Source organism: Tachypleus tridentatus, chromosome 4 (assembly GCF_004210375.1).
Source record: "Tachypleus tridentatus isolate NWPU-2018 chromosome 4, ASM421037v1, whole genome shotgun sequence".
Taxonomy (NCBI): Eukaryota; Metazoa; Arthropoda; class Merostomata; order Xiphosura; family Limulidae; genus Tachypleus; species Tachypleus tridentatus.
In genome coordinates this window covers 81,781,954-81,799,313 of record NC_134828.1, presented here as the reverse complement: position 1 = coordinate 81,799,313, position 17,360 = coordinate 81,781,954, and the positions used below count along the sequence as shown (strand labels likewise).

At 31.6% G+C, this 17,360-nt stretch overlaps 1 protein-coding gene across 7 annotated transcripts in view; it reads right to left on the bottom strand.

Moving 5' to 3' along the window:
* Positions 1–119: 119 nt before the first annotated feature.
* LOC143249549 (uncharacterized) overlaps positions 120–17,360 on the bottom strand; it is a 103,545-nt gene continuing 86,304 nt past the window's right edge. For 6 of the 7 annotated variants that reach the window (XM_076499582.1, XM_076499585.1, XM_076499588.1 and 3 more), the window contains 8 exons: positions 16,253–16,395; positions 15,451–15,666; positions 15,197–15,283; positions 14,944–15,017; positions 11,800–11,982; positions 10,830–10,933; positions 10,383–10,430; positions 120–4,160 (listed from right to left, as the gene is read on the bottom strand). In XM_076499582.1, coding sequence (XP_076355697.1) covers positions 2,253–4,160; positions 10,383–10,430; positions 10,830–10,933; positions 11,800–11,982; positions 14,944–15,017; positions 15,197–15,283; positions 15,451–15,666; positions 16,253–16,395 — 2,763 coding nt within the window. In that variant the 3' untranslated portion in view covers positions 120–2,252. The remainder of the gene's footprint in view (positions 4,161–10,382; positions 10,431–10,829; positions 10,934–11,799; positions 11,983–14,943; positions 15,018–15,196; positions 15,284–15,450; positions 15,667–16,252; positions 16,396–17,360) is intronic. The other variant, XM_076499586.1, reaches the window with a different exon arrangement.

The following is a 17,360-nucleotide window of genomic DNA, read 5'->3' as shown; positions in this document are numbered from 1 at the left end:
TACATACACAGATTGTAATTTATACATAGCAGAGAGGGACAGCATTCAGTATTGTTTAAACTGTTCCTTTAGGCACAGCATTTGCTCTTATTGAAGTGGCAGAACAATAGAAACCTTACTACACTCGTACCTTTATCAATACAGTAAAATGTATTAGAAAACAATACATGCCATTGAAGAATACAATACACATCTCTTTTGATGCAACACTTGTAGCACTTAACATTCCAATGTTAACAATGATCAATCTATTAGAAAGTCTTCAAATACAAAAAAATAGAGCTTTTAAGAAATATATATAATTTCTATTGTGCATTTATTCTTTACTTTTAATCCAATATTAACAATTAATAATAACTTCTTCTGTAACATTTACAATGAAACTGTGGACTTGATTTAGCATTATAAAAAGATAAACTTATTTATTCATAAAAACTTATGTTTTGTTTTATATAGAGCTTTGTTATATCTATAAATAAAGTATCATATGTTTGTATATATACCCATAGATATTAAAATGTATAATTCCATAAAAATAATCTAATTTAATATTAATTTACTTAGATTGAAAAATTAGCTTTCACATATGAACATTGTAAATACTTTTTTACTTAAAAAGTATTTATACTATATTTTTGTTTGTTAGTCATTTACTCTATACATTTTAAATTGCTCTTTACTAAGTGACTATTTGTACTTCAAAGCTTAGTCAATAACATTTCTATAAACATGTTAATTCCTTTTTTTACCCTGTTTTTGTTTGCTTGCAAGAACATTATAATATTTATAAATAAACATTATAGTTCAAGCTTATGTAAATATATATACATATACACATATATACACACAGAATGAATTATAACAAAAATTTGGATTTCTACTAACAAGAACATATAACATAAAAAACCATAAATCATATAAATGGGCAAGAAATTAAGTATTATAACAAGTGTCACAAATTAAAATGATTTAAGCAGAGAGTCCTATAATAGCATATATACATTAATTACTTCAACATGTGTCTTAAAGTTTTACAGAAACAACAACAAATTCTTGTTAAGTCCATATGATTTTAAAAATATGGACACACAACTAAGAGAAAAAAGTAATATTTTACAGAAATCTTCAAAGCATACTTTTGTGCTTTTATTATGGTCTTTCACAAAGATATATAATTAAACATTCAGTAAAGTGAGATTACTCCTACATCCCCTTATGTAATTAAATCACATAATTTGTGCTCAAAATATTCCCCCCCCCCACACACATCTAATTCTTCTACATATATTCTCCATTACCCACCACAAAGTAGTAGAGGGACAAACTAGATATCAAGTCAATGAACATGGGCTTGGCTGGTGAACAAAATAACACTTGACATTTCATAATAATTGATGATGTAACACTGGATATCACATCAGTTTCAAACTTTCCGATCTTTTAAGTGAAGTGAGGCAATTCAGAAATCTTCAGATTTTGTTAAATCAATCCAAGAACAAAGTACAGGAATGTTTTGTTCAGACTGAATAATAAAAATATGTCATGTGTTGTAAAATGTATCCAAAATTAATCTTTGTTTTGAATATGTATAGGTTCCACACAGAACTGGTGCTATAGGAGTGCACCCCTAAATTTAACTTTGGCCAATCCAAGTTAATTCTTTCTAGTAGGTTAAAAATCATTTGATTTTTGACTTGTCCATTTGTTATTCTTGAAGTAGGCAATACCTGTTACCATCTGTGAGGAGCACTGCTTAATGAAACATTCTGTAAAAATATTAGCAGCAGTGTCCTTCAATGGTTTGTTTAGATGACATACAGAGGTTACTGCCTCACCAATGTTATAATGAGAATAATGAGTTATGTGGGTAGCACAACATGCTATTCTGGACAAATACTAAGTTTCTTGGGAACTAAGGAATCTTGTATTGAGTGAATGTCACTGAAGAGTTGGCACATCTTGGTCGTCAGTAGTTAGTTTAGTGATTCAGTGAAAGTGTTTAGTAAAGACTGTTCATTTAGCATTTCACTTTACATCAAGTATCATTCCTTCATCTGATATTGACTCTGCTAGTAAGAGACTTAGTGCCCCTCAGTAGGTGATATCTTGAGTAAATCTCCTTTCATTTAGTAGATCCATTTGATACCATGAAGAAATATTCAGTTCACCTTTATATACCACAAGTAGTGAATGAGATAAAATTTAACATTATACAACACTAATATCTGACAACACTAGATATCACTTCAGTTTCAAACTTTCCCACCTCTTAAGCCATGCGAGATATTTCTTAAACCTTCAGATTTTGTGAAATCAATCTGAGCATAAGACAGAGGAATTTCTTGTGTAGATTGAACAGTAGGGGTTTGAAAAGTTGTGCTTCTTAGTGACTGAGTTTTCTCTTTGTCTGAATCAGTTGGTGTTAAATCAAGAAGTGCATAGTTAAGGTTTAATCCTGGACTTTGCTGAGGTGGTTGAGAATCTTCTGGGAGATGATGATCACCAGATTTAATAGCTTCAATTGAAATGACTTGTCTTTTCACCGGTTGAGGTTTTCTTTCCAAGTTGGTAGAGTTTAAGTTGTGTATTGGATTTGGCATGTCTGTTAGACTGTTCTGAATTGGACATTGAATTGAAGAATTAGCTTCAGTTATTCCCAGTGATAAGTCTGAAGCTGACTTGTTGATGGAAGAGTTGGATAATGCTGGGTAGGAACTTTTTTTGTGGTGCAATGAAGTCTTTATTGTTGGATTAAGAGATTTATCTAGTGAAATAGACCTCTGTTTCCTTAACAATGTATGGATATCTTCACCATCAGAATAAGTGTTTTTTTCACTTTTCAGCCCATCATATATATTTCTACTTCCAAAAATGGGTGAGTGGCCTATGTTACAGTCAGATAAAGATCCATTGTACAGAGAGGAATGTATTACAGAGTACTGATATGAGCTCAGAAAGTTCATTTTCTCATGATTAGGAGATTCTTTTGATGACAATAAAACATAATCTCCTTCTGCTGCTTCTAGAGGGCTGTTTATAGAAGGTATAGAAACCTGCAATAATTTATTGGGGTGCTTCTGAATATCAGGCAAATCCTGTTGGGAAACAGAATAATTATCCAGTGTTTCACTCAGCGGGTTCTGATTACTCTTTTGGTTGATTTCACCATTCTTGCCATTTGTTGACAAATGATATAAATTGGCACTCTTACTCTGTGCAAAAAATGTGGAAAAACCTGATTTTGTGGTTGGCAAAATGTTACGATAATTTAATTTCTGGTTGTCTTCTAGTGGAAGAAGTCTAAATGACATTGATTTGGAACTTTTTAAGCTATCTGACAGGTCATCTTCTTTTTGAGGTATGATACATGATTTATTCATTTCAAAACTCATGTTTTTATTTTCATTGAATCCCATACATTTTGATACATACAAAGGCTGAAACAGATGTTTATCTTTAACTAAAGTTTCTTGCCTGTCCATTGTCATGTAGTCTGAGGTGTTTTGAAAATAATTTAAACCATTGTGTAATTCTTGGTTTGTAGAATCTGCATTCATATTTCCATCTTTAGACATGGATGTGTAATCTGATGTCTGATGAGATCCAGGTTTCATATTAAGGTAATCATTAGATGGTTCCCATTGGGTTGAAGAAACACATGTATGCTTATCAGCGATCTTGCCATTGAACTTAAACAAAGTTTGTGATGTTTGTGTTTTAGTGATAGTTTCTGCACTTTGGCTTTTTTTTCCTTTGAATAAAGTTGGTATTTCCTTTGCTTTTAAAGATTTTCTAAATTTTGAAAGAGAAAAAGGAATGGTACTATTTTGTTTTTTAGCAAGTTTCAGAAGTACTGAAAGGGGTGTGGGTCTTCCTGTTGCTGTTGTTACATGTTGGTTATCATGAATTTGGTCTACATGAGCTTCATTACTTGCTAACCTAGAATTTATGCTTGGAAGTTTTTGTGAATAATCTATCTCTTCAAGATTTTTATTGAAACTTCTTTTCTCACTTGTTTTGCTCTTATCCTTAATTTTTGTCACAAGTGTAGGTGCACTTTGAGACTTCTTTGTAAATCTACACTTTTCATAATCCCTTAACACTGCAGAAAAGGGATTTGATTCACATTGCATTTTCATATTTGGGTTGGAGGAATGCTTCTGCAAGTAGAACAAAACAAATAAAATATGAAATTATTCCAACTGTGAGAAATATTATAACTTAAACAATTTTTTAAATATCAAATGTTTTTAAAAAGTGGACATTTGAAACAGTTGTTCTTTAGTAGCATAAATTACTTAATAATCTAGTCTTTTCTGTAAAATTGCAGTACTCATGAAACAAGATGTGCTTCTTCATACACTGTACTTTACATGCAGCCACATTGTTCCAAAAAATCAAGTTAATGCATTAGCTTTATCATCAAACCTATAAACAAGAATAGCAGCTTTATTTTAATAAAGATTTTTTTTCTTCATTACATAGGTGCTTAAGAATGATGTGTTTTTTAAATAGGGCTCTTCAATAATAGCACATTTTAAACAAAAATGACCATGAATGGTGTTTTTAAATATGGTTTTTGAATAATAATATATATTTTAGTCATTAGGTTAATATGCTTATGACCTCTCTTCTGAAGTGTGGATCATATCAAAGTGGAGAAGTGGTACAAAAGTTTATCAACTAAATATGCACTGATATTTAATCACCCCAGATCTATATATAAGGAAGTTACTACTTAAGGTAATCTGGAACTGTAGAATACTACACTAGTATTATTATACTATGACTTGAAAGTGTGATATAGACATAATCCTCTCTGTTTACAGTCTTCATTGTGTGAAGAAGTTGCCTATCATTTTTCCAGCTACAACAACCAGAGAAGCCACACTAGATGTTAGTACTCAGCCAAGATCCCATCACGTCCTGATAGTCAATGTTTATGCATGAATTAGAGATTATGTTCTTCATTTTAAACTTGTTTTTGAGTCTCCTATTAGTAATGTGTGTTAATTTCATTCTGTCAAAAACAAGTCTTGTCAATCTTCCCAGGATTGAAATACTTAGTACTTAACCTGTCAATTTCAATTCTACCTAACAATACAACAGCCAAGTTTGGTGTCATAAGCTAGGATGTTTCTTTGCAGAGTTTATTTGAAAATTGTTGTTTTTTTCATTCAGTCATGGCTTTCCAACACCACATACAACTTATAATGGTGAAGAGTAAACTGTAACTTAAGTAGAGTGGTATGAAGAGTAGAAGAGACCCTTTTAGGCCCAAGGGCTTCTAGTAGTTATGGTAATAATTATGCCCACATTATCAGTCTATAATTGGGACCAAGATGTTGAAAGACAAAGAAAATTCTCAACCTCTGCTAATTGGCTCCAGTAAGCAGGAACACAAGGGAAGAATGTTGGTTCACAGTAGTGATAACTACTGACAACTTTGATGGAACACTAATGGATTCACTGGCTAGACCAGGTTCTGCTAGACCCTGAGCAGGGTTTGTCTGTGATTAAGAGAGACATGGAATGTGTATTTTTGATGAAAATGCCAAGAAGACTGCACAAGTGTCACATGTAGCAGCCAGCTACTTTCCTGGGTAAAGGGTCAGTCTGACAAGCCACACTTAGTGATTTCCTAAGACTACATCTGTATCCTTATGCAATGTGGTATTCTGCTACTGACCTAATGTTTATGGATGGTGAAAATGTAAGACCTTCCTCAAGGAATGATGGTACCTAAGCTGCATAGCAGTTACAGAGACAATGGTAACAAATATCTGCCTTTACCATCACTGCAAGAGTGACAATCAAGTTGTACCCATATAGCTGGTTGGACAACAATGGATTTGGCACCACATGGTACATACCATGATAATAAAAGGACATGAGGTTGACTTTCTACTTGCCTTTGCTGTATATCATGAGAGAGACAATGGGTCATATACTTAGGTTATATTATATTCAGTAAAGGCAATAATTACTTATACTATGAAATATAAACATGGTGTATTCTGTGTTAATTTGATTTTGGTTTAGTCCAAAACAGAAGTGCTTATAACCTCATGGTTTTTCACCAAAATTGAAGCACAAAGCTACTGCAATAGCTGCCATTATACAAAGTGAGAAACATGGTTAACCATGAACCCACTGGTTTTTATTGCTATTAGTCAATTAATATCTTACAATTGTGATTTTGAAACCATGTTTATTTTTTTACTTGAAATGAAAGAAAGCATTACATTCTTACTGTTTTCTAGTGTTTTCTGATTTAGAAATGAATTTAATTTTTAGAAATAAAAGATTTTTGAACTTTGCAGATACACCTGAATATTTTATCTTAATATTTTTTATATGTATGACAGTGATTTTATAAGAATTTTATGATTACTAGGTTTATTTGTAATGTAATAGCATCATTCCACTTTATTTATGAAATATGTCATAATGTGACTCATTTATTTGGATATTTAACTCATTTCAGAAGGAAACTTGGTGATATGAAGGAACAACTTAAGAAACATTTACAGTTGAAAGCATTAGTCACTGCTTATAAATGAACCATGTTAATTTATTACTATCTCTTTCCCATTGGAAATGGAGTCCTGCCTGAGTAACTAGACAAGAGTGGAAGAAAACTCATGTTAAGTGAATTATATTTTATATTAATCAACAAAACCATAGTCAGGGGCATGGCATATTCAAGGGTTTAGCTAACATAGTTGTAGGTGTAGTATTCCATTAAATATCAATGAAACAGACACTAAAGAGCTTGGAATAGTGTATGCTTACAGAAGAAAGATGACTCTTTCACCATGTGAGCTAAAACTAGATTAATGCTATTTTCCTTGAAAACAATGAGTTGTGGTTTGATTAGCTGTAACTGTTAACCTTACTCTTATAGCTGAACTTATAATCTATCATAGACTGAGCTGACTTGGAGTTTTCATTCCTAACATTTGCTACAAAAATCCCCAATCTTTGACTACTCACTGCTTTTACTTCAGAACAGACCTTGCAGTTTTGAACCTGATCACTGAACTTCCTAGTTAAAATGGTGAAAGAAATTTGTTGAATAACACATTTTATGATTTTATCAAACTTATATATACAATCATCCTAGGAACTGCTTATAAATTAACCATTGGAAATGGAGTCCTGCTTTAGTAACTAGACAAGAGTGGAAGAAAACTCATGTTAAATGAATACACCTGACTCATTCTGCAACAGGAGACCAGCTATGTATGTAGCAAAGCTTCTCTTGACCTTGACCTTTCATAGTACCAAACAATACTGTGAATCAGCCCTAATACCAGAGAAAGTGGAGACTAACTCTAATAGAACCATAAAGTCTCTTATCTTCAAAAGATTTCCCAGAAGTTTAAGAAAAGGTGAAAAATAAAAACACTTGTTTTCCTTGTGCAACTTCAAGAAACTCTTTCAGTGATAGTGGTTAGTGCTTGTAAAAAAATCCAACTGGCAGACAAATCATCACCTTCCTGATAGTTGTTCTACCTATGGCTTATAAATACCTGACTGTGGTAATAGGAAGACAAACAATGATTTAAAAGCATAAGGAAAAGTTTTATTGAGAGTGGAACATACTACATGTTATGACAAAACATTAGTCTGTCTTCTTCAGGTATGATCAGTACTAAGGAATATAAGGTTTATATCTTGTTAAAAAGAAAAAGGATTAAATGTGATAGAAATTATGTCAGTGAGTGACAGGATTATAGGTAAAGGTCATGTCTAATCAAATGTATGAATAGTGAATAGACCTTGCAAAACATGGCTGATGTTGGGGTCATTATTACAGTTTAGTAAGAGGTCATTTGTTTTGATGATTTCAAAAAGTTTCTGCACACTCTTCTGTTTTTATTTCTAGGTTGGTGTCAGAAAGAAGAATTACATCCCAAAGTACTTTGTGACCTCTTTCTTATTGACTGTGGAGGAGACTGAGATATGAAGCTAATACTGCCAGATCCAGGCTATAGATTAAAGAGTAGTCATGGAAATGAGATGCTGAAAAGGGGCAGCCCAAGCATCCAGCAACTTACAGCATGGCTACATAAAAATGTTGTATACATGTCCAAAGCAGTCCTCCTAAAGATTAGCCCAGCATGGCCAGGTGGTTAAGGCATTCGATTCACAATCTGAGGGTTGCCGGTTCAAATCCCCATCACACCAAACATGCTCGCCCTTTCAGCTGTGGGGGTGTTATAATATGACGGTCAATCCCTCTATTCGTTGGTTAAAGAGTAGCCCAAGAGTTGGTGGTGGGTGGTGGTTACTAGCTGCCTTCCCTCTAGTCTTACACTGCTAAATTAGGGATGGCTAGTGCAGATAGCTCTTGAGTAGCTTTGCACAAAATTCAAACCAAACCAAAAGATCAGGAATAAATGGAAGAAGTGCATATGGGTTTTGACTGCCTTCTGTCATCTCTCCAGATGTATGATAAATGTATCTCAATTTTTTGTGTATGTGTGTGTGTGTGTGTGTGTGTGTGTGTGTTTATGTAGCTTTTGTTCAATTATTTGATGTTGTACCAGATTTATTTTGTTTTGTGGATTATTATTTTGTAAGTGCAACTTGATATGAGATTTTAATGTTTTATTTGAGTTGGGTTAGTTTTCATTTTTATAAAATAACTATGTTTTGACCTCAGTCAGGCCTTATTTTGTCCTAATTGTCTTTATCTGTATTAACTTTAATTATCTTGAGTGCTTCATGTTATGCACTAAATTTTAAAATATGTAACTGGCCAGTTTTCACTGGTAATTACTGTATTTATTTTCTCATTTTTATTTAATTATCATTTTAATACCTTATGGTTGGTTAGGTCTAAGTAGTATGCATAGTTTCTTATGATTCTGAATTTTTTGTATCATTTTGTTTTTTAATTTATTGTATTTTAACTAAGTTAATTTTAATGTAAACTATTTAATATTAATATTTGCTATTTTCAGTTTCGTGCTTAATTAAGGTTGAGTTTAGTGTATTTATCTCGTTTTAAATTTTAACTTGTGCTTTGAGGTTAAACAAGTTTTAATTTTCATTTTATTTTGGTTAATATTATTTTATTTTACTGTTAATCTTTTTAGCTTCATTTTTCTTTATTCTCCTGTGATCAGTTTCAGTTTTAAAAACATTTATGCTGTATTTATTAGTCGTTTATTCTTGTTAATTTGATTATCTTATGATTTTATTTATCCCTGCATTTCACTCTGTTTAATACTGTTGTATTCATAATTCATTTCTATATCAAGTAATTTGTTTTTTAGTTTACATTATTAATTTCTAGTTAATGAAAGCTAGCTACAAAGATCAAAGCTAAGAATTAGCCCAGAAATGAATAGTGTTATTTTACTATTCTTGCTTATAATGCATTATAGTCTCTGTTTTTGTTTCGTTTTTTAATCTAACCATTCTAGAGGTTTGATTATGCTTTCTACTGGATAATCCTAAGGAACCTGCCCAATAACAGAAAGCATTACAACAAGTGAATTGAATTGAGTAATCATTTTTTTTAGTGGTATTTACAGTTGTTATGTTGAGCAAGTTTAGGCAATTTAGATTAGTGATGAATCCATTTACTAAGCTAATAATGCAAAATAAATCTTACAATAAAAATACATAAAACACGTAAAAATAAAATATAAATACATATATTAAACATTATGATGACAGTAAAATAACAGAAATAATAGCAGAATTCAAGTAAATTACACAGTAAGCCTCGGTGGTTCAAGTTTATATAAGAAATAAAACTTTTCATTCTTTGTTTTACACTCATGTTTAAGTCCATCTTTTTTTACTGCATCCATTATATTATCTTGTAAACAAGTGTTTTCTCTTATTCCATTATTGCAATATTTAGTAGATTTATAACTGTGAATGATAAATCAACTTTAAGCTCAGCTCATCAAAGGCAGAATATTCTTATTAAACAGGTGAACATAACTGATTGTTCTACATTTTTAGATATAGATGAGTGTGAATCATTATTTCAATCAGGGCGCTTCAATAACAACATTATTTTTATTCATATAACTACAACTGATTATATGGCAGGGGAATCTTTTTTAATGTATTCACACTGATGACCAAGAATGGTTAGTTTACAACCAGATACTTTATTAATGGTAAACGTTTTTATATCATTAAGTTTGTAGAAAGAATGGGTGTTTGATAATTTCAGATTTTTAAGTATTTCAAACATGATAGATGAAATTGCATACAATTTTTACTGTTGTTAAAACATGTGTATCTTAACATATCACCAAATAACAAAAACCTACTAGTTATCAAATTTGAATCTAATATTCCGTCAAATGTTTATTACGGATACAAGAAATAATATGACTGTCATAGTATACCTGTTGTTTAAAGGTGGCCAAATCATGAGGCAGAAAGAATGATGTAACCTATAAGAAAGTCACACGCACACAAAAAAGATGTACAAGTTTCATACTTGAAATAATATTGTTATAAAAATAAGTTATTTTGCTTTAAGATGGCAAGCAGCAACTCAATGATAATAAAGGATATCAAACAATAATAAAAATGTTTTTTCTTGTCACACTTTTCTTATATATTTAGGTTCTGATATATTTACCAGCTATTTGATTAAACAGCAAATTCAAAACATTTGGCATGAAAGTATTACAAAAACAATACAGTATGCTTTTGAAGTTACAGTATTGACTGTAAAACAAATAAATATTTTTTGTTAAAAAATCTTTGGATTAAAAAATCCAACACAGTTATTATCTTTCATATTACTAACTTTTCATATCTTTTGGGCTAAAATGCTCAATATTTACCTTATCAAGATGAAATTTCTCATTGTTCTGTGTTGCTATTGAAGAAGAGTCTGCCAGGATTCTCTTTAGGTTGACAGGAAATTCCATTTCCAAGTAGTTGCTGCCTGTTGCAGAAATCAAGAAATCATATTTTTTATGAAAAACTATAAGAGAAAAAGTAACAACACTTGTATATACTTCCAGAAGTTATAGTTTTAAAGGTTCCAAAAAAAACAATTATTTAATACTGAAAAATTTCTGTCAACTATGTTTAAAAATTTGTGCATTATTTTGAAGTGAAAAAAAGTCATTTTTCTGACAAAATGTAAAAAGTTTAAAATTTATGCAATTTAATGCATAAGTAATTTGTAAAAATGTGTCTAAACATCCAGTGAGGTCCATATGTAAAACACATACATTCCAGACTTGGGATAAAGGAGCTGGTGTACCAAGATATGTCTGGAAAGAAATGGTTTAAGACAGTATTAAGAGAAAGGAACAGATGTTATTTAAAATATCATCATAAGAATATGAAGTACTAAGATTTACTTTGGAATGAATGATTTTAAAACACTGTTAAGAATTACAAAATAGATTATTGAAAAACCAAATGGTTTATTAGATTTTTCCTGGAAAGAAACTAAAAGCATATTTGCTTGATAACTCAGTATATCATTTTATGGAACAATTTTGGATGAATGTTAAATTGCATCCACTGTTTTTTAACCCTCACATCAAGTTTAGTACAACCCTTTCTTATCTTAGTTTTGTTCTATTGATTGTCCTTCTCTTACTGTGTATGCTTGCACATTGTAATCTTAGGAAGTACAACTATAAGAAACACTTGAAGTTTTCATGCCATATTTACAAGTTTGCTTTGTGTGCATTGTTTTAAAGAGGTTCTGCAATTCAGTATCACTAGTTTTTTATTAATACTAAAATTTTCTGTGTATAACAGTTAATAAAAACATATACTGCATACAATACTCACATTCCCCCAAAGACACTGATGAAATTAGCTGATTCATTTCCATATATCCTTCTTGAGCAACTGATAAATTAAATGGTGATGTTTTTGGTAGTTCACACTTTTCTTCTAATGTTCTATCCATGTTCATATAAACATTTCCATCTTCTTTCTGTGTCACTGGTTTTGAAAGACTATGTTTAGCTTCTGAAAGAAATCATAACAAAAAAGAATGATTTGAAATATTAATATATTGGATTTACATCAGAATCAAATGTAATTATAAATAAATTTATAATACTAGATTATGGATGGTCATTTACACTTTTGTAATATGAAGCCTGATATACTATTGTTGAAGATTTTATTTTTCACAAATTATGCTTTGTAACAATAGCGTTTTAGGTCTATGACCTCTAAGCAATGATAAATTCAAATTTAAGGCATAAAAGCCCAATGAATTTTTCTGCTTTGGGTTCTTTGGTCATCTCTCTCATAAAAACAGTCATTGATTTCAAGGGTTGATGAAACTTTGGAATTATGTCTTCTTCAGATTGATATCTTTATTTATCATCTTGCTAACAGCACCAAGAGATATACTCGTTTCTTAATAATGGCTTTTAAGGTAAATTTTGAAAGCATTTTACAAATCCAGACAATGCAGTTTGCTTTTTTTATGAGTGACTGTTGTCTGTCTGTCACATAGCAGTAGGTGTACAACCATCCTAAGATTTACAATGAAATGGTAACTAATTTTAATACATTTCTGTGATTTGAAAATATATTTTGTAAAACAGAAAACAACGAATTATTTAAATATAGTTTTACCTAACAAATTCCAATTAACTTACTTTAATTTGCCCAGTCCGTTCTCAAGAAAATATAGACTAAAAAAAACAACTAACACACATGAAAATACAAATTTCTTATAGGTTTTTCTGTCTTATATTTTCCTATTTAAACCTTCCAATAAAATCACCATATTATTGGAACCAAAATAGGAATATTACAGCTTTCCAAATATACTTACCAATTAACTAGGTTTTTGTTAAAGGTTTTGTTTACTACTACAGTGGAAAACTTTACCCTTCAAAGTCCTGTTTTTGCATGTTTTTATGAAAATGGATTTATAGTCCATTTTTTAACAAATTGGACCATTTTTAAAAACAGGTTTTACTAAGTTTTATGATCTTTTAAGCAACATATGTACACCAAATACAAAAATTCAAAATTTTTAAATGCCAAAGTACCCTTTGCCACTAAAACTAGCCTTGCAACAAAAGTATTCCATTTTGCAACTAGCCAACCAAGTTAGGAAAAAAAAATATTAAAATACTAAATACAACCTTGTTTCAAATACCTGCAATTTTGTAAGGCTATTAAAGTACACTAATCCTAAAATACTGTGGAGCGCCGTTAAGCCGCGGTATTTGGAGGGTCAACCTGCTTAACCGCGGCTTAAACCTTTGTGACTGAAAAGCCGAAGTCGCCAACAGCTCCACAGAGTAGCCTCATCCGGGCCATTGCGTGATCATTATATCGGATTATCGAATTAAAAATCATACTTAAATTATTGATCACTTTTTTCACGGATTTACCGCGGATTAACTTTAATGTATGGAGAGGTGTGATTCGGTAACAATGGCGGCCTCCATAAAGCTAACATCGAGAGCGGATAAGGTAAATTAACGGTCGATTTCTATTGTAATATATTTTATTTATTTCCCAAATTAAAGCAAATCCTTTTTAAATATCCCCTTGAAGTTATAAAGCCAGGATTAAATTCGTAAGCCGCGTTTTTACACGTTCTTAAATTAGCGGTGAGCCGCGATAATCCTCGCTCACAAGACTTGCTACAGCGGCTTAAGCGATTTCGCTCCACTGTATTGAAATATAACAAGCTAATGTGGAGACAGAAATCATCATACCAGATTAGAAACTGTACTTATAGAAAAGTATATGATGGTAAAGTTTCATTATTCAAACTAAACTAAAAAAAAAAACTTGAATATATAATTTTCAAATTTATTAGAAGGGTAAAGCTTGTCCTTTAGATATATAAATTGCTTGTTTGTTTTGAATTATGTGGAAAGTTATGTGAAAGTAGTGAAAGATTAGAGGGAAGGCAACTACTCATTACCACCCACCACTATCTCTTGGGCTACTCTTTTACCAAATAATAGTGGGATTGACCATAACATTATAATGCCCCCATGACTGAAAGAATGAGCATGTTTGGTGACATGGGGATTAGAATCCTTGACCCTTAGATTGTGAGTCAAGTACCATAACCACCTGGCCACACCAGGCATACATAAATGGAAATTTGTGTTATTCCATTCAATGCCAATACTTTATAAATATTTGACAGATTTTTAAATAATACTAAATCAACCAAATTCTTTTCAAATAGTGGAGTCATGTCCATATTGCCACAGATGGGCACCCCTCAATCCCCTAATGCTGTCAATACATTGATTTAATAAACTCAAACACCTGTATAAACATCTGATTAAACATTTTTGAACTATTTGTTTGTACTGGAAACCAATAAGTTAATTTATTAACAGCAGAAATTTAATTGAATGAAAAGTAAAAGGTAACCCATTTATTATTGCTTGTATGATTATTATTATTAATCCACCACTAATAACAAAAGTACTTTGTTGTTTGCTTGTGTCCCACCCCACTCCAAAAAGAATTATCTGTATGGCATTACTGTCTCTGTTTGTTTTTTCAATTTCTCACAAAGCTACATGAGGGCTACCTGTCTCTAATTTAGCAGTGTAAGACTAGAGGGAAGGCAGCTAGTCACCACTACATACTGCCAACTTTTGGGCTACTCTTTTACCAACAAATAATGGCATTGACTATCACATAATAATGCACATATGTCTGAAAGAGAGAGCATGTTTGGTTGGATTGGGATTGGAACCCATGACCCTCAGATTGTGAGTCGCACACCCTAACCACCTGGCCACATAAGGCCAATCATTGTGTTTAATCCAATTACAGTTAACAATAATAATCTAAGGGCAAAACTGAGAATTAGCTAATTTGAAATAGGCAAATGTAACACTGAATTCCATCACCAGTAATCTAAAAAAACAAAAGCTTCAATAGGTACAGATTTTCTCAGATTATTATGTAATCCAAATAAAAATGTACCTGTTGGTGGGTCCATCGGCAGGTAGTCTTCACATATTTCATCCTGAAACTCTGTTGAAGGAAAACTGGAACATCTATAATAAGAATACAAGATTTAATTGTTGTTTTTCTAAAGAATTTCATTTTCTGAAGGAATTACATTTCCTTGATTAAAATTAAAACTGAAACACATCATCACTGGTATTTTGGAAATAACAGAAAACTAGCAGAGTTTCATAAGCAGATGCTACTTCTTGTTAAGTATGTTACAAACCTGAAGGTCTGGCAGACATAATGATTTTCAGGTGCATCTATAGACAGGTTACTGGTTACACTGCCTAAGGAACAAGCTTCATCAAGGCTGAAAGTAACAAACAAAATTTATTCAAGACAAGATAATCTTAAAAATACAAGTAAAGAATCTAGTAAATGGTAAATAACCTAAAGAAAGTAACACAAAAGAAAGATCTGAAGAACAGCATGAAGTTAACAATGAGTTGTTTTGGATAAATTAAGAGCAGAGCTCACTTTACACTTCCAACTTCACTGCAGCTTTCACTTGGTTTTGATGTTCGAGATACAATATGGTCACAGAGATCAGCCAAAGAAGTTCCAATGGAGGTCCATTCCGAGCTGATAGATGATCTCCAAGATGAGCTAAATTTGCTGTTTTCACAGGTAGATGAACTTCTAACACGATTTACTGGCAAAGAGTTTTCAATATTTCTTGAGGACTTCATGTAACTGTTTCAAATGATATGGAAAAAAACAACAACATACATTATAAAATTGTTTAAAGATTTGTACTTTATGTTACTTTATTTGTGACAATATAGAAAACTTTAATGAGATGTCTCATTCTGAAAAGTCCTGAGAACTCTAAAACAAACTGAAATTTCAGGGGTGTTTCTCCAGAAATTTCATACAATGCTTTTCTTAAGGACAGTCTACGTTAAATTGAGATACTTATTAAATTGCTCCTCAGTGATAAAAGTATAATGTGTTAAGTAAATTGGTGTATATATATCCAGGTGGTGCTATACGTTATCTAAATACATCCAAATATATCGTCTTTCGAAAAAAAACAACATAGAAAATGGTGAATGAAGTGAATCTTATTTTATGTTTTCAACGTCTCTGGCAACATTATCTCTTTAAGATTTTATCGCGGAATTTATTTTTCACACGAATAAAAACCCAAGAAATATTGAATTAGCAAACATTATTTTGATATTAGAAAAATATAGTTGTGTTCTTATTCTTCTTCCCAGTTTTAAGTTAAAACTGTGTCGCAGAAGATAAAAAATTCTAAGAGTAGAGACGCACTTACTTTAAGATTGTTTCGTGCATGTTCTGGGAAATCAAATTTTCTTCTGCTTGCATCCATAGCTCGCCCGCTCCTGTTACTGCTGAGCGACCAACTTCCATGAAGAAGAAACAGTCAGAGTGTCCACATCTACGGATTGTTACCAACTGAAAGACAACAAAAACAAGTTTCAAGTACAAGTGTCCAAGAAAGCCACTGAAAAATACTTCAACTGAGCTTTTGACAGAAACGATTGTTGAACAACATGCCCAAAATTCGACAAAACTTGAGCACCGAAACATCTAGGAAATCAGTTATATATGGTCGACACGATCTGTTTGACTTAAGACGACAGTTTCTCTAAAGAATTTTCTGAGAAAATATAACACAAAGTTAAACAGTTTTTAAGATGAATTTAAAAAATGACATTTTTTTTAAAAAAAGCATACAGTTATCTGTTTCAGAGAATTTAACTTATCATCATGAGTAATGAAGACCTGACAGTACAAATAAAAATAATGTAGTTCAGTTCCAAGCTTCTGTTCTATTTAGGTTGCATTCAAGAAGTTTTTCGTAATTTATTCCGGCAAATGTACATTTTAAAATTTATCTTTTATTTTTATATTTCTTTATAATTTTTTAATTTGTTTTCTCTTCGTGTCAGACCTCATCTCTGCTAGGATAATATAGTAAAATATAATATATTTGTGGTTTCGTTTTAAGGCGCTGAAATAATAACATGTTACATCATTGAATGAATGTTCAGTTTCACAATATTAGCAAAGAGTTCTCTGAATCCCAGGTAGATGTCGTCACCCTACGCCACAAAGAAGAAGTATGGGTTAATAAGCCAAGTGAAAATGTGGCAAAGGTACTGTAATGTCTCCAAGGGCAAAAGTTCACGTAGCCTGTTGTCAAAGGCTCATCGATATAAAAGACATTTCCATGTCCGGAAAGTGCCATCAAAATAACTGTTCGTGTAGCTCATTATACACTTGATCATCGAATGGAATGATTACTATGTGGAAAATATGTCGATTTTTCCTCAAGATGCTTTCGCAATTCGCAATCCATAAAAGTGAAAACCGATCTGTTTGCAGAAAGTGTGAAAAACTGTTGCAAAACCTAATGG